This window comes from Arvicanthis niloticus, chromosome 12 (genome assembly GCF_011762505.2).
Source record: "Arvicanthis niloticus isolate mArvNil1 chromosome 12, mArvNil1.pat.X, whole genome shotgun sequence".
NCBI lineage: Eukaryota > Metazoa > Chordata > Mammalia > Rodentia > Muridae > Arvicanthis > Arvicanthis niloticus.
This window is the reverse complement of record NC_047669.1, coordinates 16,711,849-16,732,585: the sequence shown is the minus strand read 5'-3', so window position 1 is coordinate 16,732,585 and position 20,737 is coordinate 16,711,849. Positions and strand designations below refer to the sequence as shown.

At 50.3% G+C, this 20,737-nt stretch overlaps 1 protein-coding gene across 1 annotated transcript; it reads right to left on the bottom strand.

The window, feature by feature from the left end:
* Positions 1 to 672: 672 nt before the first annotated feature.
* Hes1 (hes family bHLH transcription factor 1) lies at positions 673 to 3,367 on the bottom strand. The gene is made up of 4 exons (XM_034515792.2): positions 2,792 to 3,367; positions 2,551 to 2,646; positions 2,222 to 2,309; positions 673 to 1,601 (listed from the first exon to the last, which is right to left on the bottom strand). Exons 1-4 carry the CDS (start codon positions 2,897 to 2,899, stop codon positions 1,045 to 1,047), a joined length of 849 nt encoding a protein of 282 aa, XP_034371683.1. The 5' UTR covers positions 2,900 to 3,367; the 3' UTR covers positions 673 to 1,044.
* Positions 3,368 to 20,737: the final 17,370 nt, after the last annotated feature.

Here is a 20,737-nt window from a genome sequence, read left to right as displayed (position 1 = left end):
TGCTTCTATCTGGAGCCCACATCTTGCCTGGAAATGGGGCATGACCAAGCGAAGGGGTCGCTTGCTGTTTGTATTAAAAGAGGGAAAACGGCCCGTGTGCCTGCCAGCACAGCCCCCCACATGCTTTCTCCATTAAAGTCAAGCGCAGAAACTTATCAGAAACATATGTCTGCTGTTAATCATCTGGCCCGGGCTCCACTTGGGAGTCTAACTAGTTGTCCCCTGGCAGAGAGAATCTGTTGACCTTTTCAGCTTGCTTGAAGAGGGTGAAGAGAGGTATTTCAAACTTTGTGATGCGGGTGCTAGGGGCTGCCTAGCTGCGCCTAAGTAAAGATAGACTAATGAAGATCCCGACCCTGGAAGGCTGCGGTGTGGCTTAGGTGGCATGCTTTTTACTTTGGGAGGTTAGTGGCTACCCCAGGGTAGTAAGGTGGGAGTCACCCTTTCGGAAGGAAAAAACATAAGGACTGTTTGTCTTTTAAGTTTATCGGGAAAGCCCCATCAAATGAATTCTCATAAATTAGGTCTTTTTAGATCATTGAGTGGTGGTGATTGTTCCTGTTTAAAACATTTTTTAAATATCCTATTTCTGCATTCCCACTACATGAATTTCAACCCCCCGACGGCTTTTTTTTTTTTTTTACAAATTTTGAAATAATCAGTTCTAAGACGTAAAAGCCTTCACTCTTTTATTATATTTTCTCAAATAAACTTCCCCAAAGGAAGATATTTTAAGAGCATTTTCAAACATCTTTGGCATCACATAAAAAAGGAAATCTCGTGTAAAAAACGAAATGTCATCTCAACTTTTATAATACAAAGGCGCAATCCAATATGAACATATAAAATATATACAAATGCAGTGCATGGTCAGTCACTTAATACAGCTCTCTACAAAAAAGTAACTCTTTAGAATTAAAAAAAAAGCAACAAAGTAACCACCGAATTATAAAAGTCTCTTCCTAAAATCCAAGTTCGTATTTAGTGTCCGTCAGAAGAGAGAGGTGGGCTAGGGAGTTTATAGTTAACAGTGGCCTGAGCCCCTCAGTTCCGCCACGGCCTCCACATGGAGTCCGCAGTGAGCGAGGAGCCGCTGGAAGGTGACACTGCGTTAGGACCCACCGAGGTCCCACTGTTGCTAGTGTAGACCGGGATGACCGGGCCGCTGTGGGCGAAGGCCCCGTTGGGGATGAGGAAGGCAAACTGGCCGTCAGGAGCCGGCACCACTTGGAAGCCGCCAAAAACCTTGGCAGCTTCTCCAGCCTGGCTGCCCAGCTTGCAGGGTGCGCTGCCGGGAGGGGGCGCCGCGCCCCCGGGGATGGGCACAAGCGGCGGCGGCGGCGGCGCGAATGGCGCGTGCTGGGGACCGCCAGGTCCTGACGGGGGCGGCGGCGGCGGCGCCTGCAAGGCGGGGTGCGCCTGCCCCGGGTAGGTCATGGCGTTGATCTGGGTCATGCAGTTGGCCAGGTGGCCCAGGAGCCGAGTGCGCACCTCGGTGTTAACGCCCTCACACGTGGACAGGAAGCGGGTCACCTCGTTCATGCACTCGCTGAAGCCGGCGCGGTACTTCCCCAACACGCTCGGGTCTGTGCTGAGCGCGGCTGCAGGCCAGAAGGAGAAAAGACGGGTCACCGAACAGCCCTGGCCCCGGAGCCACAGCCTCCCGCCCTGGGAGGTCCCCGTAGCGCGCCTCCGGAACCACCTGGGGTTGGGAGGGTGGGGTAGGGCTAAGAACAGCTAGCTCCTTCTCCCTAGGTTGGGGACATAAGCCAGGACACTCCCTCCATCTAAACCGATCTCAGCTCTAGATCTGCCACCCCTAGTCCCGCGCGCGACCTGACCTTGGGCAATGCCACCCAAGGCGCCTTCCAAACCCCACTTCCCCTCCTGCGGCAGGGTTTGGACCGGTGGTAAGCCACTGACCCCTACCTTCTATCCAGCCCCAAACTGCCTCAGTCCTACGTCCTTTCGCTCTCACCGGCTTCCACAAGAGCCAAGCTGCCCACCACCCCTCTCGGCTACAACCTCTCCCACCATTTCCGGAGCAGTAACAACTAGGGAGTTGTGGCTATAAATAAGACCCAGACCGTGGGAACGCAGAGTGAGCCAAGGCAGTAAAATGTAGCTGAATGCCTCTCAGAACCGCGGGCGGAAGTCTGGAAGAAATCACCGCGGGCCGAGAGGGACACCCGCAGAGAGGGGACGCACGCGCGATCCTTACCGGTCATCTGCGCCCGCTGCAGGTTCCGGAGGTGCTTCACTGTCATTTCCAGAATGTCTGCCTTCTCCAGCTTGGAATGCCGGGAGCTCTGCGCAGAGGAAACAAGGGATGAAAGTGAGACCCCCCCCTTGTCAGCTGCCTTCTGAAGCTCCCCGCCCGCATGTCCCACATCTCGGGGCCCTGCGGCCTCTCTCCCGCCAGTGGGAACGCAATGCTGGCGGGGTAAGATCCACACACACAGCAGGCAAAGGGCATAGTTCTTTGTGCCTGGGAAATGTCATTACATTCGTAATTAAAAAAAAAAAAAGCATTGCTGACTTCTCACTTACATCTTTCTTAAGTGCATCCAAAATCAGTGTTTTCAGCTGGCTCAGACTTTCATTTATTCTTGCCCTTCGCCTCTTCTCCATGATAGGCTTTGATGACTGCAAAGGGGGGAAAAAGAGGTCCTGAGTTCCCACGGGATCTGCCATTTCACCCCGAGGTTTTCAGAGAAAAGCAAAAGGAGCCCCGCAGCGCACAACCCACTTAATTTCTAGGGGCATTAGAGAGACGCAGGTACTGTCTTACCTTTCTGTGCTCAGAGGCCGTCTTTGGTTTGTCCGGTGTCGTGTTGACACTGGCTGGGGTAGCAGCCACCGGGGAGGAGGAATTTTTCTCCATTATATCAGCTGGCATTTTTTTTTCTTTCTTCTCAGTCCCCAGAGAATTTTATTTTTGGAATCCTTCACGCAAAAAAAAAAAATTTTTTTTTTTTTGCTTACGTGCCTTTTACTTGATTTTCATAAGAAAAACTACTGAGCAGTTGGAGTTTTATTATGTCTTAGGGCTAGAGATCGGTAGCGCTATTCCAGGACCAAGGAGAGAGGTAGACGGGGGATTCCGCTGTTATCAGCACCAGCTCCAGATCCTGTGTGATCCGCAGGCCCTGGCGGCCTCTATATATATCTGGGACTGCACGCGAACGGCTCGTGTGAAACTTCCCAAACTTTCTTTCCCACAGTAACTTTCAGCCAATGGGAGGAAGAGACACGCGGCACCGCTCGTGGACTGCGCCCCCCCATTGGCCGCCAGGCACAAGGTCTGGCGGCCAATGGCGCGCGCCTGAGCCCGGGGCACCGGAGGCTACAACGTCAATCAAAAGGAGTTTAACCCTTTGCTAACTCTTTCCTCTGGGCTTTGCTGGGGGGGGGGGGGAGGGAGGGTGTTCCGCTTTGGTTTTGGTCTAATCTATTTCTTTTGTGGCCACGTCTTTGGTTTTTATTGTTCTTGCTACCTGCAGTATAGCTACATTGTATAAGTTCGTTTGAAAAATACTATGAAAAGATATAGGCCAAGACAAAATTTAGTGATTAAAAAAAAAGGAGGATACAAGGTAAAGAGGATGTGTTACTTTAACATCTTCGTGAATTCCCTTTCGAACTCTGTATGTTTAGGGGAGTAAAAACTTCTCATACAGGGGAGCAATACTAACCTCCCCAAACTAAACACACCCTTACCCCCCCCCCCCCCAATGCCTTTCCCAGGCAGGGTTTTCAGAGCAAGGTGTCTTTCGGATGCCTGCCTCTCCTCCAACCCGTTCATTCGTCTCCTGGAATTGCAGTCTTGGGTCTCACGCTTCTCCAGGAAACAATCAGAATAATTTCCTACTGGGCAGAAAGGAAATGGAATTTCAAATGAAAAAAAAAATGAACAAGGGGGGCTTTGATAGCAATGCACAGGAGGGGCGCGCTCGCTTCTCCGCCACTCTCTACCTTTTCTCCCTGCAGGCTCCCAGTTGGCAGTAGGGAGAGGCGGCGGGCAAGGGAGTCGGGCCTCTCGCCTCCTCACCCCGCGGGCGGCCAAGGCGGCCTCGGTGCCCGGCGCGCGAGCCCTTTAAGAGCTCCAGCAGCCGAGCTGCAGTTTGACATCAGCCGGCCGGCGAGGGCGCGCCTGGAGTCGGAGCACGTGCCAGGATGTTTTATTGCCGCCGAGGCTGCGGCCGGGGCCCAGAGGATGTGTGTGTGTGCGTGCGTGTGTGAGTGTGTGTGTGTGTGTGTGTGTGCGCGCGCGCGCGCGCCCCGGGGGCAGGGAGGCGGGGGCCGGCGGCGGGCGGCCGGGAGCGGGGGCCGCCTCTAGTCCCCGGGAGAAGCCAAGAAGGTAAATAGCAGCTGCTGTGCTCGAGCCTGGGAAAACCCCGCCCCCTGCGCCTGGCCCGGGCTCATTGGCGCGCGCTGCGTGTGGGGTGTGTGTGTGTCCGTGTGTCCGGGGGGGCCCCCTCCTCCGGCCGGGGCGAGCCAGGAATCCGTGGGGGCGGCGGGCCGAAAGCTGAGCCCCCGCGCTGGCCTCCCTTTCCCCCCCACCCCCACAACCCCGTCCCGGCCAAGGTCAGCCCTTCCGGGCGGGGAGCGCACGCCCTGGGGTGACGATCGGGGAATTCGTGTCCCCCCCCAACTCCCACATCCCCACCCCCAAGCCCGCCCGGACTCCCGGCTTGGGGATTTGAGCGCGGCCGAAACCTCCCTGGCGACTGTGGCTGGGGGAGGGGCCCGGGCGCCCGCCGCGGTCACGAGATGCCTGACCGCACTTAGGAAGCGGCCGGGTCAGCCTCCTGCCTCCGCTCAGCCGGCTTGCGGTTCCAGCGGCTTCGCGGTCGCCCGCCCCTTCCCCGGGTCCCTCGCTGAGTCCCGGAGGCGGCCGGCGGCCGGCTGGGAAGAGACGGGCGGCTGCGTGCTGCCGGCTGGCCGGGGCCGCGCGCCGGGAGGAGTCGCCGCCGCCGCCGCCGCCGGGTGCCACGTGGCGGGCGCCGGGCCGGGAGCGCCAGGGCTCTGGCGGCGGCCTCCCTGGGGGATTTGCCGCGCGGCGCGGGCGGCGCGCACTGCCCCGGCGGCTGCCTGCCTCCCTCCTGCCTGCCCGGGTCGTCCGCCCCTTGCCTCCACCCGGGTGCCCCAGATCCCCTCAGTTTTCCCGCCGCCCTGAACTCGGGGCGGCTCGGGATCCCAGCTCCTTGTTTGATCTCCGCCCCCAGTCTTTCCCGCGTCCGGGAGGCCTGGCACAGAAGGCGCACTGGCTCGTCCCTTCCTCCCCCTCCCCCAACCTCCCACTGAGATCATGTGAATGATTTCTCCAGTTCTGGTCCGGGATGAGGTGGTGGCTCTTTGACTGCATGACCTTGGGCAAGCCCCCCTCTCTTTTATGATGGAGCGCCAGACACTGTTAAACCCTGGGATTACCACGCCGAGAGATATAGTGGCCGCTCTCACAGAGTATTCTAAGACCTACTGCAGGGGCGCACAGAACGCGGCTTTCTGGCCAATGCTTGGGGATTCTGTTTTCCCTTTGGGGGGCTTAGATGGTTTTGGATCCGGAGGGGTGCGTTCAGTACGAAGCCACACCTTCATCAGGCGTGGTACATAACAGTGTTTTAAGAAAGCTCGTTGCCAGGTATCTGTGTGCTATGGCTGCTACCTATAGATTTCCCAGAAGACTCCCCTGGGAGTGCCTTTAAAAGAGACAGTAGACAGAAGTAAACGGAAGTAGAGAATCCAGGAGAATTAGTCATACGTTAAGCTTAGTAAAGTTACTGGTGGAGAGATCTGTGTCCTGTACCTCAGAAAACTATGGCTGGAGCGCTGGAAATATGCTGAGTCATGGGGCTGGAGAGGAGAGAGTACCCATGGCGTGTAAGGCACAGAACCTTCAGTCAGAACATTCAGAGTGTGTGAATCTGCAAGTAAGACATAGGAGACCACCACACAAGACCCTTGGACATCCTGCTTTATGAAGGACTCTGAACCTTCTCTTTAGACAATGAAGAGCCACAAAGAAGGTTCATAGTGGAGAAAAGACACCAGGGTTCTCCTTAGATGGCTCTGAGGAAAGCGTCCAGAGTGGATTGCAGGGCTTGGAGACGTCCAAGGGGATCCCACTCGTAGAGGTGGCTCCTGAGTAACACATATGGGCTGACATGCTAACCTGCTTGGTTCAGGTCACTGGGCCGCTAGCCATACACTCCACTGACGAGTTAGAAACATTTTTGCCCTGGCTGAACTGTTGTCTGTTATTTCACGGGGTTCTAACCATTTTGTCTTCTAAGCCTTTCTTCTGCCTGCCAGGCCAGCCCTCCCCACAGCATGCAGACAAACCTTTACCTCAGTGTTGACTTGTCCCTTAGGGGCACCCTTCCATGGGGGGGGGGGGTCTGTGTGCGTGTGCGTGTGTGTGTGTGTGTGTGTGTGTGTGTGTGTGTGTGAAAGAGAGAGAGAGAGAGCATATATGTGCTTCAGAGTGGGCTGTACCCTGTGCTGTTTGAAGACATGATAAACAATGCCTTCTTTGTTGCCCTGCAACCTGGACCAATGGGGTTGGGACTCCTTTCATGTCCTAAGCAGATGGGAAAGTAGTGACTACTGAAAATCGTTGGTTGCCTTTTAAACAGTGGGGCTTTTCTATATGTTTGAAACCCTCTAGGTATAAGGTGATGTACCTGTAGGGTTACCCTCTTTTCTACTGTGACCCCAACAACCAGGCTTCTTTAAAAGCTCTTACTTAACAACTACAAAAAATGCCCAACAACAGAACACCGCACAAATTCACTCCCAGAATCCCCCAGGGGGCACTTTACCCCTCTCCAGGTTCCTTCCCTCTGAAACCCCTGGGAGTCTCCTGCAATAAGGTCTGTTATGACTTTGGCTGCTGTCTGCTCTGAAGCCCTTGTGCTCTAATGCCCTTCCTTGTCCCTTCTGCTGTTTCTCTAGTCTGTTTCTATTGCCTCTTGGGTTGGTTCCTGCCAGGTGTGTGGAGGATGAATAAATGAATCACTTAGGGTCTCCCAGTGGCGCCTCCAGCAGCCCCACGGGTCAAAGAGTTACTCACAACTCCTTAACTGTTACTTTAGACCATTTACCCTGCTAGAATGAGCCAGTGACTTCACGTACACACTTCTAGAGAGAGGGACAGCAGGCCCATGTGACCAAACATTATGCATAAATTTGTGCCTCTGCACTGCCCCCTCGAAATTGGGTTCAAAAACCATGGTGGTCCTGGGTCTCGACTCTCCTAAGTATTCAAGAACAAGGTTGCTTTGCAAAGGGACCCACAGATGAGGCTCTAGTCTCTTACTCTGGACAGTAAAGGTTTGTCAGATTACTATCCACCCTCCAACAGGGGCAGTAAACTCAATCTCTAGAAAGGCTTTTAGACTTGAAAAGTTCCCTGGAACGTTTTTTCAGTCATATCTTCCCCTACTCCCAAAGCAGGGGGTAAACTGAGTCCAGCGCATCAGTGGGGGTGTTTTGAGTGGAGGTATTTTTGCTTCCAGTATGGTGTCAATAAAGCAGAATCTTACACACTGTATCATACCCAGTAATCAGTCATAACAGGGGCTTCTCCGTTACCTGCTCCCAGTGTAACCCGGGGGACAGGGGGAGTCTGACTTCTCTGTACTGTTCCATTACCTGTTTGCTTTTAAACCATAAAACAAATGTCCATAGCCTGGGAGAGCCGCCCCCTTCCCCCTAGGTTTTTGGGACTGTTTTGTGGGTTTGGTTGAGAGCTAGGGAAGGGGGGTGGTGGTGGTATTTTGCCTGAGGACTCAAAGCTTTTTTTTCTTTCTCCTTCGCATGACTGACTTTCTCACACTCGGATTCCCTGCAGCCTGCCAGAGACTAGGTTGCTGCTTTGCCAAGAGCTATCCTGGTAGGGCTATTGAAAGAGCTTTGAGTAAGTACACATGGGGCGGATCTCTCTCCTCCCCTCCTACCTGCCCCGCACCTGTACTGGGAGCAGTCCCACACATATCACCTGATCACGGCCCTTTCAGACACCGTGAGAAAAATAAAACCTAGGAGAGAAGAGACATGTTTGCCTTTCCTCCAGGGTGGCAGCCAGCTCCTTGCAGCTGGGAGTGTCCAGAAACACATTTGACATTCCAGCATCCTGTGCTTGCATGTTTGTCTGTGGGTGCCTCCTGGCGACACGGGGGGTGGGGGGGTGTGCAAGAAGGAAGCTGGAGATCACTTTCCCTGTGGCCACCTTTCTGGCCTGGTCTCAGGCAGGCATTTGGATGGCCTCTATATGGTTTACTGAAATCATCATCGTGTCTTCTTCGATGAGAGTCTGAGCTCATCACAGAATCCCCAAAGAGAACTTCTTATAACCAGAACAGTCCCCCAAAATGAATTAGAATTTGTTCCTCTTTATGAATAATAAATATGTCCCAAATGAACAAGTGTGTCACTTTCTTACCCAAGGATGGTCCACAGCTTCCATCAGATCCAAAGATTTTGTGGTTAGAAAGGTTTAGGCAATCTGTGCTTCCTAGTGGGCACCGTAACCTAGAGAGGGAAGGAGCTAGCTGGAGGATATACATCAGTGTAAGGCTTAGGGGGGCAGGGGCATAGCCAGTGCCCAGGCTTACCCACTGCAGTAGTACTGTGGTCCTCAGATTGTTTTAGGGCAGGATTTACAGAGTCACCAGCCAGGGCCTGCATTTTAAAGTAGGGACATTAATAATGAGTCTTAATTTCTGCAACTTCATCTTCTTAAGCTGTTCCCTGGCCAGCATTTAGAAGGAGAAAGGAGAGCGATGTCTCCTGGGAAAGGCAGGTTCGGGAATGCTTGGAACAAGAGTTCGGTTGCCATGCAGAAGCACTGGAAACAACTGCAAGACTGCATTCCATCTTTGATAAAAATAAGTCGCCACTTCTGAACAAAACGCCTGCTTGATTCCTGGCCAAGCCCAGACGGTGCTAGGAGAAGTCGGGAGGGGGTGGAAAACAGAGGCTTTCAACATTGGCTAATAGCCTGTAATGCTCCCCCGCCCCCTAACACTCACTGGAGGCCGAGAGACCAGGGGAATGTGCACTTCCCTAATGGGCTCTGAAGGAGGGTGGCTGCCAAGAAGGCCCTTCTTAGCAGGGTGGGGGTGGGGTGCCCGTGGTCTGTTCAACTCTCCTATTTGGCTGAGGCACAGGGGAATGGGGAGGCCCTAACTGTGCTCATAGCCAATAGCCTAACCTTAGAGTCAGACTTAAGTGAGGTAAGCCTGTAGGCTCAGGCTGAGGAAGGCATTCCCAGGCATCAGGCTGCTACCTCAGGACTAAGGGCATGAAAGTTTCCAGCTAGGTTAATGACTGAGGCATGTGAGGACAGGCTCAAGGGCCTTGGGAAGGTTAGGAATGTGGGGGTGAAGCTAGGCCCCTCAAAACCCAGGATCTGCAATTCTTTGGCTTGCAAATAAGCCACTCAAATGGTGACATCAGACCCAAGTCTCTCTAAAAATCAAATCCAAAATAAATTTATCTGCCCGGAAAAATCAGTTGAGTGTAATTCAGGACTGAAAATGATACAAACTGGGCCTGGTGGTCTGTAGATCACCTCTGAGGCTGGAAGATTACAAAGTCAAGACCTACCTGAGTTAAAGAGTTCAAGACCAGACTTGGTAGCTTAGAGAGATCTTGTCTCCAAAAGTAGAGGGCTGGGGATACAGCTTAGTCTTAGGAGACCTTGTCTAGAATGGTTCCTTACATTCCACTCCCAGTACCTCAGCAGGGAGTGTGTGTGTGGGGGGGGATGCATATATACAATGTATTTTCAATCTCCACACCCCGGTTTGTCTCAGAGTATAGGAAGTCATAGGCTCAGGGCACCACGGAAAGAGACTTTTCATTCATGTAAGGACTGAGGAAACAGGCCTGGAGGAAATGGCTTGTACAAGTGTGGTTGTCTCTCTGGAGAAGGAATAGCAAAACCTGGACCAGCCTCAGGCTCTCTACCTACCGAGAAGGACATTTCAAGTCACTGTCTGCATTGCCCTGTATCCCAGCTGAGGAGGAAGAGGCCCTGCTGCTAAGCACCTTGGGTAATCATGGCTCCTTTAACGGATGTTCCTCTGAGTTTTCTGTACTGTGTTTTGCTCAGGCTTGCTTATCATCCTGTCTTCTCTGTGAGGAAAGGAATCTTAACTTCTCAGTTCCAGGGGACAAGAAAGCTTTTGTAGGGGACTGGCCCCTCCCAGTCATCTAAACTAAGCCAAGACACATGGCCTTCTCTCTTATGGTTAATCTTTATGCATGAAAATAATGGTTCCCAACCAGTGGATCCAGACCCCTCTCTGGGGTCAACCAATCCTTTCATGGGATTGTATATCAGATATCCTGCATATTTACATTATGATTCATAACTAGCAAAGTTACAGTTATGAAGTAGCAATGAAATAATTTTATGGTTAGGAGTTACCTCAACTCAAGGAACTGTATTAAAGACTCATTGCGTTATAAGGTTGAGAACCACTGCTGGAAGTCTAGGAGAGAGAATAGTTTTGTCCCCTGAATCTGAATCTTCAGATGCTATGTTTTTCTCTCAGGAGCAGAAAACATGACTTTAGGGGTATACAACACAGAGAGACCTTGCTTGAGCTTTGAGCCAGTGTCACATTTATCAGAGGGATGGGTAAGACAAAAAATGATTTTCCAAGTTGCTGAGAGATCATGTTTGTGTGTGAACTATATATTTTCCTTTGGGATGTTGAACTTACAGAACAGTTCAGGAAGAGAATCCAGGAAGATGTCACAAGTTTCTGCTCCAGTCTTCCCCCGGAAGACCTCAGAAAGTGGCACCGGCTTTCCCATTGAGGTCCCTTGAAAGAATTCTGGGACTTGTGCCCTTTTCCAGTGGTTAATTATCTGTTCTGTGTGGTCTGTATTGCTACAGTCATAGATCAAATCTCATAGAATGGAAGAGGGTTTTCGTGGTGTCAGAGAATGGGACAGAGAGACTACAGCCTGCCCTGGGGTTGGCACCGGGGGCCAAGGTTCCAGAGAGGACATGGGGTGGTTCAGAACAAAGGGAGACGTGGGACCAGTTTAATCTCTGCCATCCCTCAACTTCTGTGGGTGTGGTGGAGACTATTTTGGATCCCCTTGGGGTTACTCAGTCTGTGGATGTAATGTGAAGAGTTCTTCCTTTTGTGCGACTGCACTGCAACAGGGCCAATCTTGGCTGCTATCCTAGAAGGCCCATGGAAAATGAGTTCTCTGGAAACATGCTGCTGCATGCCTGGCTGGCCTGACCTCACAGGAGGCCTCTTGATCAAGTATGTTGCTAGCTCCTGGGGGAGGTTGCCAGGCACTGTGTGGCTCACACAAGTATCCAGCTGGGCCTTAATCTCAACAGGCTGCCACAGTCACTTAGGAATCAAGTACTCAAGTTCAAGTACTGTCCTGGATGATCCACGCCTTCCTCTCTTACTCTCAGAGGCCTGCTGTTGGTGGCAGACAGAGACTTGGTATCTGGATTGGTTTATCACCCTGGTGGAAGGGTCCTAATAGGTTTGTTTTGTGTCTAATGAACACTATTGACTGTGGTTGGACAATATAGTGAAGGTCAGATTTTTTTTCCCACTTCTAGTTAGTTGCTTAATTCTGCACAACAAATATTTTTTGAGCACCTAGTATGTGGGAGTCAGAGTTATGTACCTACTCAACAGTTGCTTCCATATCTACCCACTATGCAAATGTTATTCATGTGTGTGGAATGGTGACATTCCAGGTTTATAATTCAAAAATGTACCCCCCCCACTTCCTCTATTTCCTTATTGAACATTCATTTGATTATTTATTTACTTAATCATTTTGTGTGTGTGGTGTCGAGGATTGGAACCAGGGTGCTCCTCAGGCAAGCACTGTATGGGTAAGCTATCTGTGCACAGCTGCAGACTGGACACCCTGATGTCTGGATCGTAAACTCGGGAATCAGCTTCAACTTAAGGAGACCAGTTGTATGGCAGTCAAGGGGTCCTCAGGCTGAGCGTATTTTCCAAACTTTTAACTGCTTAGTCTGAGGGGTGGGTTTACTTTTGACAACTCCTGGTGATCACCTTTGGGTAGCCAGCACCCTCCTGGATACTTCTCTCTTGAGGAATCTATGTCTGTCCGTGTTTTCCCAGGCCTATCTTTATTGATGGTTATTAAACACACACCAGCACACGGCAATGTACAGGTACAAAGCAATTCCCAGGGTAAGGTACGTGGGAAGAAGTGAGATACTGCACTCCCAAACAATTCTCCCGTAATCGCAGCCTGCCGTATCTCCGTAAAGTTAATAAGTAAGATTTAGGCAGGCAGGTCCCATCATTGCAAAGCAGGTAGAAAGGAAACCAGTGCCAGGGGTAGGCCGTGCGTCCTTCTGGAAGACTGGCGGAGAACATGAGGAGCGCAGCTGGGACAGGTGACCCTGGCGGACCCTCACCTAAGCCGTGCACAAGGGCAGCAAAGGCCTGGGAAGTGAGGCTCTACTTCTTGGGTCCCCTGCCTTCCTCCATCCTCTTTTTCCTGCCAGCTCCTCGTGGGAGGTTCTGTGCAGTCAAGAAGAAAATAGTAATCATATTCCAACCCCTTGGGTTAGGTGACGGCAGCACACAAAACACCTGTTTTTATAGAGGAGCCCAACACACCTGTGGTTTTATGGCGCTGCGTGATAAAGGGGGCTGTAAAGTCACAGGGGCAAGGTCCGGCTACTTAAATAGAGCCCTCCTCTGGGCGTGGCAACTGGTCTCCAGCTGAGGTTTGATTGGCCTGATTGCTTGCATTAGGAATGTTGAGCCTAGAGCAGGTGTGTGCTCAGAAAACACGGCAGAGCAGAGTTTTTACAAGGCCGCCATCCTTGGGACCCAGACTGCCTGCGTTCAAGTTGGAGCTCACCTGATTTCTAGCTGTGTGACATAGTAAATCAGACCCTCAATTTTCTTATACACACACACACACACACGTATGTATATAAATATGTATTTCTATATAAATATGTAAAATATATAATATACTATATAGTATATATTTAAATATATTTTTCTATATAATATCTTTTTTAAAAAATTTATTTATATGGGTACACTGTTGCTGTCTTCAGACATCAGATCCCATATAGATGGTTGTGAGCCACTATGTGGTTGCTGGGACTTGAACTCAGGACCTTGGGAAGAGCAGTGAGTGCTCTTAGCCGCTGAGCCATCTCTCCAGCCCTCTATATAATATCTTATCTATTTATTTATATATAGTACATTAACATATACTAATATATATATTATATACCTATATACAATACAAATATATCATACATAATAATCCATATATCTATAATACCTATATTACACATGTATTATAGATATATGTATTATATATTAGCATATGTTAGTATATGTAATATATACATGTATATACGTATGTATATATGATACTTAAAATAACTTGCAAATATAATGTACATGTTTAGATGCTTTTATTTTTCCTATAGGTGTATTTCTGATAAGTAAAGTACTTCCGTTCATCTAAAAACATTCACGGAATGTTAATATTTTCAAAGAGATAGCTCGGAAGGCACTGTAATGAGTTGGTCCATGCCCATATTTGACAGAATGGAAGCTTCAACCTGGTTAAATGAATCACAGCTCCGCAGCCAAGGGAAAGCTTTAAACATGATCTGGCACTGCTTTCTTTTCCAGGGAGGAGGTTCTTGTTGCCTACACCCTTTGGCTGGCGTTTATTTGCTGGCAGATAGGGTCAGAGCTTGGAGTGGCCTTGACTTCCTTGCAGTGAGCCCAGGCTCACAGAGAGGAACCGTATGAATGGTTCCAAGAGCTTCTGAAAGAATGTGGTCCAGGGTGTGGGGTGCCCTTCTCCTACCTTGCCCAGCTCAAGGGAAGGGGGACCCAGGACTCCAGAAGAACAAGCTCCAGCTCAAACAAGGAAACTAAAAGTCCCAGACTTACAAAAGTAAGATTAGTGAAAAGACAAACATCCAAGACCTTTCTGTGTGACTCCTCGTCTGTGTGGGTGGCCAAAGCTGGGGCACACTGAGGACAAGAGGCAGTGCTGTTCTTAGTCAGCGAGACTGGTGTAACCTGGGACACATGACCGTCCTCGTACCTGTGGCCTCTGACTGCACTAGATAGTTCGTTCACCTGTTCATTCAGCCATCTAGAGGCCTTCTCAAGGGAGGTGAGACATGATTGCTGTTTGACACCTGTGGGAGGTGATGCCGTGGATCCACCATCCCTCAAGGGACGAGCTCCGGTTTGTTCGTTGTTTTTGTTCTTGTTGTTGTGAACATGTTGTGTTCATGTCACATGAAACCCAAACTGGCCTTGAACTCTGCTCCTTCTACCCTCTACTCCTCAAGTGGTAGGATTGTAGACATGTGACCACATGTCAAGCTTGAGCCCCAGTTTTTAACCATGAAGCTTTAATTCAGCACACATAGGACAGGAGGAAAGGAGAGAGGGGGGGGAGGGGGAGGGAGGGAGGGAGGGAGGGAGGGAGAGAGAGAGAGAGAGAGAGAGAGAGAGAGAGAGAGAGAGAGAGACTCACTGACAACTCTGCTTTCGGCATAATCCGCTGGACTTGGTTTTATCTTCAATAAAGCAGGTGTGCTCGGGATGGCCACATCGCCTTTGGTCACTTGCTCACTCGTGCTACTACAGAGCAGTAATCCCACCCTAGACACTTGTATCTGCCAGCCCTGGCTGAGAAGGTCCATTTTTCTTTGGTGTGTGACTATTAAGAAGGCAGGTGTCCCCTGCAAATCTCAGGCCATTATGCAATAGCTGGCAGAGACCTCAAGGAAGGAACCCTCTCCCACCTGAATATCTGCCCTGTGAGCCTTCAACTTGACAAGTCTTGAATGCTTAAGAAAGTGCAGTTATTTTCTGAGCAGGTCAAAGGTAACATTGATGCTTTGTTAACTTGAGAGAGGGAGAAAGGGAGAAGAAGAGGGAGGGAAGGAGGGAGAGAGAGATATGGAGAAATGGCTACTTGCTTGTGTATTCATCTATGTGCCTATTTAATGATTAACTAGCTTCTGGGCTATTGTTTGATGTGGCCTCTGCTGGTTTGAACAGGCGGACACTGATTCACTCTTTAGGCATTTCGGAATCACAGGTGTTTACCTTGACACAATAAATGAAGAGGGCGCTACAATAACACCCACACATGGCAAGTGCTTTAACCAAAAACAGAGAAATAACATGGACTCTTTGGAACTAAACCCTGTGTGGGGCCTGCTGCTTTTTTGCTCAGAACAATATTGTGTAGAACGGCCCAGACTGGGGGTCTTGAGCGTTATTGATTTTCTCTATTGCTTGTGGATAGATTTGACGCAACTTTCACCCGTTCCCACAACTTGTCCAATCATCACAACTTGCCACGTGTCTGCAAGAGACTCTCGTCTTTTTTTTTCTCTGTGTGTTTTGTGTATGCATGTGCATGTAAAGGCCGAAGGTCAATGTTGGGTGATCGTTCTCTACAACGCTCAGCCGTATTTTGTTTTGAGACAGGGTCTCTCACTGAACCTGAAACGTGACAATTCAGCTAGACTGCCCACCAGTGAGCTCTGGAACCCTCTGTCTCTGCCTCCCAGCGCTGGGATTAGAGGTATATACAGGCTTTTAACATGGATGATGGGGACCCCGGCTCAGGCCCGCATGCTTGAATGACAGGTACTTACACTGAACCATCTCTCTAGGCTACATGAGAAGCACGTATCTTTATTCCAGGGAGGCTGGGGGTTGGGGGGCGGGGAAGGGAATCTGTGTAGCATTGTGGAAACCTGCCTGAACCCGGGGCGGAAAGGACACTTGCTCCGAGAGAGCGTGTAGGATGATGGTGAGTCATGACATTGAGGGATTACAGGGACTACTCGGAGAATCAGGCGGGAGAGGCTGTAGAAGCAAACCATGCGCTCTGGAAAGACCTTATAGAGACGGCGGTCCATAAAGACCCAGGGAAGAGCTCTCCGGCATGAACAGGTGCAGAGGCAGGACTTTGCCTGCAAGCTCTAAAACCCTCGGGAGGTCCTAGTGAACTAGCAGGGAGGGAGAGAGAACAGGGAGTAATGGTGACCAACCCAGTGCTGGATCACCCAGCCACACCTCAGCCCGGCTGCTTCCTCGGACACGTTTGTTTTGTGTTTTCAGTGCTGGGAATGGAATTCAGAACCTTCGGCTTGCTAAGCAGATGCTCTACCACTGAGCCACACTCACAGCCTGTTTCGACTTTTTTTTTTTAATTTTTTAAAATGTGTATCAGCTTGCTTTAGCACTTCATCATCATCATCACCACCATCATCATCATCACCATCACCATCATTTTCTGTATATGTGTGTTTTGTCTGAATGTGGGTCTGTGTACCAGATGGGTGCACGGGCAACCTTAAATCTTCTGGGACTGAAGTTACAGACTGCCGTGAACTGGCGTGAGGGTGTTAGCATTGAACTCAGGTCCACTGGAAGAGCAACCACTGCTCTTAGCTGCTGAGCCATCTCTCCAACCCGGTTCAGCTTTTTTGGTTGCTCCGAGGTAGACAGAGATGAAGGAAGGACACTGTGGTGGCACCGATATGGGTAGAGATATAGATGACTTGAACCAGAATGGTAGCTGGAAAGCAGCCGGACTGGTATGGACCACAAAAGTAGGCTGATCACTGCTGGAAGCTCTTCCAGAAGGATGTGAGGCCTCTGTCCTCCCTCCTGGTGTGGGGCTGACGGAAGGCTCCTTACCACTTTCTATTGCCCATCACTGAAGCCTTAGACTTCACACAGATTCATGGTTCCTTTAAACTCCTATAAAACTGCCTCTCCCTCTGCCCAACCCTGTAAGTAAAATGCAACCCACCCCCCTAACCCCCAGATTTGGCTGTGACACTTTGTACCCTGGACAGGGGCAGGTGGGGAGGAGACACCGTGTGTTCTGGGATGAAAAAATCAGATGGTTTCAGTGAAAATGAGGGCACATTTTTAGAAGTTTTCAATATACCAAAATGTGTATCCTGGCAAGTGGCCCCTCGGACTGCCACCTCTGAGTCCTGTACGCCTACCCAGGGGTTGTTGGTGGGCAGTCACAGAAGGCAAACCAAGCTGCTTTGAAGGTCGGCTCCCAGCACATAGTTGGCTCCCACTCAGCACAGCCAGCTGTGGGGTGGGCGACCTGCTCTTCCTATTGCTGTCTTTGGCTCTGACCATGTAGAGGTGCCACACTTGAGTGGAACAGGAATATTTGTTGTCACCTTGCTTGGCTTGGGTCTATGCCTTGAAGGGAGACTTGTTGAGAGACTGCCCAGGTTGGCTGTTGTCTTGTCACTCCCTCAAAATCAGCCAGCTGGAGAAAAGAACATATCCCAGCATTCTTTGGGCCGGGAGGCAGGTGGGGGAGCAGGTGTGAGGAGGCTGGCCTGAGGAAGATTTGAGGGAACTTTGTCGTGCCTCCCGCTCCGCTCGCTCGCACCTGAGCCTTCAGCTGCTCACCTGGAAGGCAGCGCTCGATCCCTGCCACCTTTCCCGTGGGAATTCAGTGCAGTCGCTGCAAACCCCCTCCCCCCCCCACCTCTGGGCCGCTGCCAGCAGCTTTCGAGCCTCTCTCCTGTGCCATCGCGGCGACATGATGTCATTTTTATGGAGGCAAGATTAGATTTAGAAAAAAAAATATTTTTTTTTTCTCTCTCAGAAGCATATTTCACATGATCTCTGGTCCTTGCTTGTAGAACACAGAACTGTCGATGTCAACTGGCTTTAGCTTTTATCACCAAAAGAAGCTACAGAGAGAGAGAGAGAGAGAGAGAGAGAGAGAGAGAGAGAGAAGAAGAAGAAGAAGAAGAAGAAGAAGAAGAAGAAGAAGAAGAGGAGGAGGAGGAGGAGGAGGAGGAGGAGGAGGAGGAGGAGGAGGAGGAGGAGAGAGAGGGAGAGAGGGAAGGAGGGAGAGAATGAATGAAAATATTCTGTCTCTTGAAGTGCACACCCAAATCAAGTCTCCCTTTGTGTCACTACTGTGACTAAGAAGACAGCAGGAAGCTGAGCCTGCTCAATGACACATGAAAGCCAATAGGCCCAAGGGTTCTTGGGCGATAAGCAGAGGGGGACACAGCCTGAGGCCAGTCACAGCAGTCCCCAGAGTGTCACAGAGGATGTTGACCTGCTGGGACATGACAAAACTAATATAGAAGCATTTTAAAATTCTATTTTCAGTATTCTTATGCTGAGCGGTGATGGCACACACCTTTAGTCCCAGTACTGGGGAGGCAGAGTCAGGAGGATATCTCAGTTTCTTACACAGAGAAACTTTGTCTTGAAAAACCAAAATCAAACCAAACAAACAAACAAACAAAAAAGGCAAAAAGCAAGCAAACAAACAAAAACAAAACACCCCAAAACAACAAAAGAGAACTCTTTTCTTTGGAGGCAAGATTCCCCCCCCCCAATACCTCCATTTATTGAGCACCTACTATGTGCCTGGCTCCACAAGGTGCAAAAGCAAAGGTGGAACGATTCACTCTATTTATTTATGTATTTACTTATTTATTTATTTGGGTTTTTAATTTTTCTTCATTTGTTTTGGTTTCACTTTTAAAGGAAGACATAAAAAATGCCTCTTTGCTTACAGGTGCCGATTTAGTCTTTGAAATGAACAGTGTGAGAAACCACCTTAGAAGACATGAGAGCTAATTACGTTGTTTTGATAGGAAATCAGAGAAGAAGAAACTTGAGGAAGGGGCTTGCTGAGAATCGAAAGGTTACCTCATGGCTTGGGAACCTCATAGTAGAGACATTGTTTACATATGATAGCCACTTAACTAGGGAGCCCCCTCCTGACCTCTGATCCCTCTGCCGGTCTCCACAACAACCTGAGCAGCTTGGCTTCCGTCCATATGTGTGTGCCATCACTCTACAGGGCTGGTTGAACGAGTGCTGAGCACGACCATCATTTATAGCTATCAAAGCAGGTTCAAGAATAATGAAGAGATAAGTCCCAGGCCTGCTAGTCATCTGCAGAGCTCTGCCTTCAGCATACACGTCCTGAATACACACACACATCACTGTCCTAGGCACAGCCCTCTGGAGATTTCTGCAAGCTGTTGCCTTCCAAGTGACCCCACAGCCCACTCTCATGAACTGCACAGTGAGGGTTTGCAGAGCCATTTGGATGGGTGGGGGTTCAGGGTTCAGGGTACTTCAGGTACACTGGCTGTTTCACAAAGAGCCTGCCTCCTTGGGTAGGTTCTTCCAGGAGTAAGTTGGTTGGACCAAGGACACTGATATTAGGTGTAAAGTTTTACATGACACATGGCAGCTGAAGACACTGTTGGAGTTTGTTTCATTTCAGAATTCTATGCACTTCCCTCCGCCCCACCCCCTCCAGCCTAATAACAATTATACAGATTTTTTTTTTTAAAGTGGGGTCAGGTGTGATAGTGCACACGGGAGGCAGAGGCGGGGGGGGGGGGGGCGCGGGGGGCGGGGGTGGAGACAGAGGCAGGTGGATCTCTGTGTTTGAGCCTAGCTTGGTCTACAGAAAAGGGTGTCTGATCTCTGGATACTGGAGTTACAGATGGCTGTGAGCTCCTATGTGGGTGCTGGGAACTGAACCCTGGTCCTCTGGAAGAGCAACAAGTGCTTTGAACTGCTGAGCCATCTCTCCATCTCTGCATAAACAAAATTACATTTTGTATACGTGTGCTTGTTTGTGTGTGCAACTTGAAAAAGTCAGTCTCCCTTTCTACTGTGTGGGTCCTGGGGATGGACCTGGTTGTTAGGTTTGTTGGCAAGCGCCTGAGGCTTTATATTTGCTGAGTCATCTTGCTGCACACCTTTTCTGTGTTACCCGAAGAATCCGAGTGTGTGGTAAGTTTTACAAAGGAAAAAATGAGAGAGGGCCTGGATTCCAGAGCTATCTCTACACACTGTCACTGTGTACACCTCTGATGAAGCAGATACCGCCAGGAGAGGTAGAGACTTGTAGACTGTCAACTTGACAGGATTGAGAAACGCCCAGAAGGTTGGTTAAGCATATCTCTCTGAGTGCCCAGAGCACACCTCTGAGGGTGTCTGTGATTTGCTTTCAGAGACAGTTAGATCAAGAGGGTTCTAACCAAAGGAATGGATTAACATGATGTCATTATTGACAGCCGATAAAGGTGAGAGGTGCAGCCTAGTGAGGTAAATGCAGTCACCCAGGGCGTGTCCTTGGAGCCCTGGCTCAGTACTGATTCCCTACCTGGGCTGCCGTGGTGTCATGCCTTCCCCACCACGCCTTCCCCACCACAATGGACCGAATCTTCTGAAACTGAGTCCAAGTCACTCTTTGCCCTTCTAAACTGTTTTCTCAGGTGTTTTGGTCGCAGTGACTGAAAAGTGCCTAACACAGTAGCCTACTGTTTCCCCCTCAATCATGCCTGGAGAAGTCTGCTCCTGGCCAGGACGGGCGAGGGCCACAGCTGGTGCTGAGCAGAAACTGATCTTGCAAGCCCTCTCATCTGCTAACAACCTTGTGGGGCTCCAGGCAGAGTGCAGCCCGGCTGACTCATTCGTTGCACATGTCCTCATAGGCTTTTGGTGCAGGGGACTGAAGCCATGCTAGGCACATGCTAGGCACATGCTAGGCACATGCTAGGCACATGCTAGGCACATGCTAGGCACATGCTAGACACATGTTCTACCATTGAGCTGCACCCTGGCCCATGCCGCGCTGATTTTCATATTGAAATTTGAAAACCCCC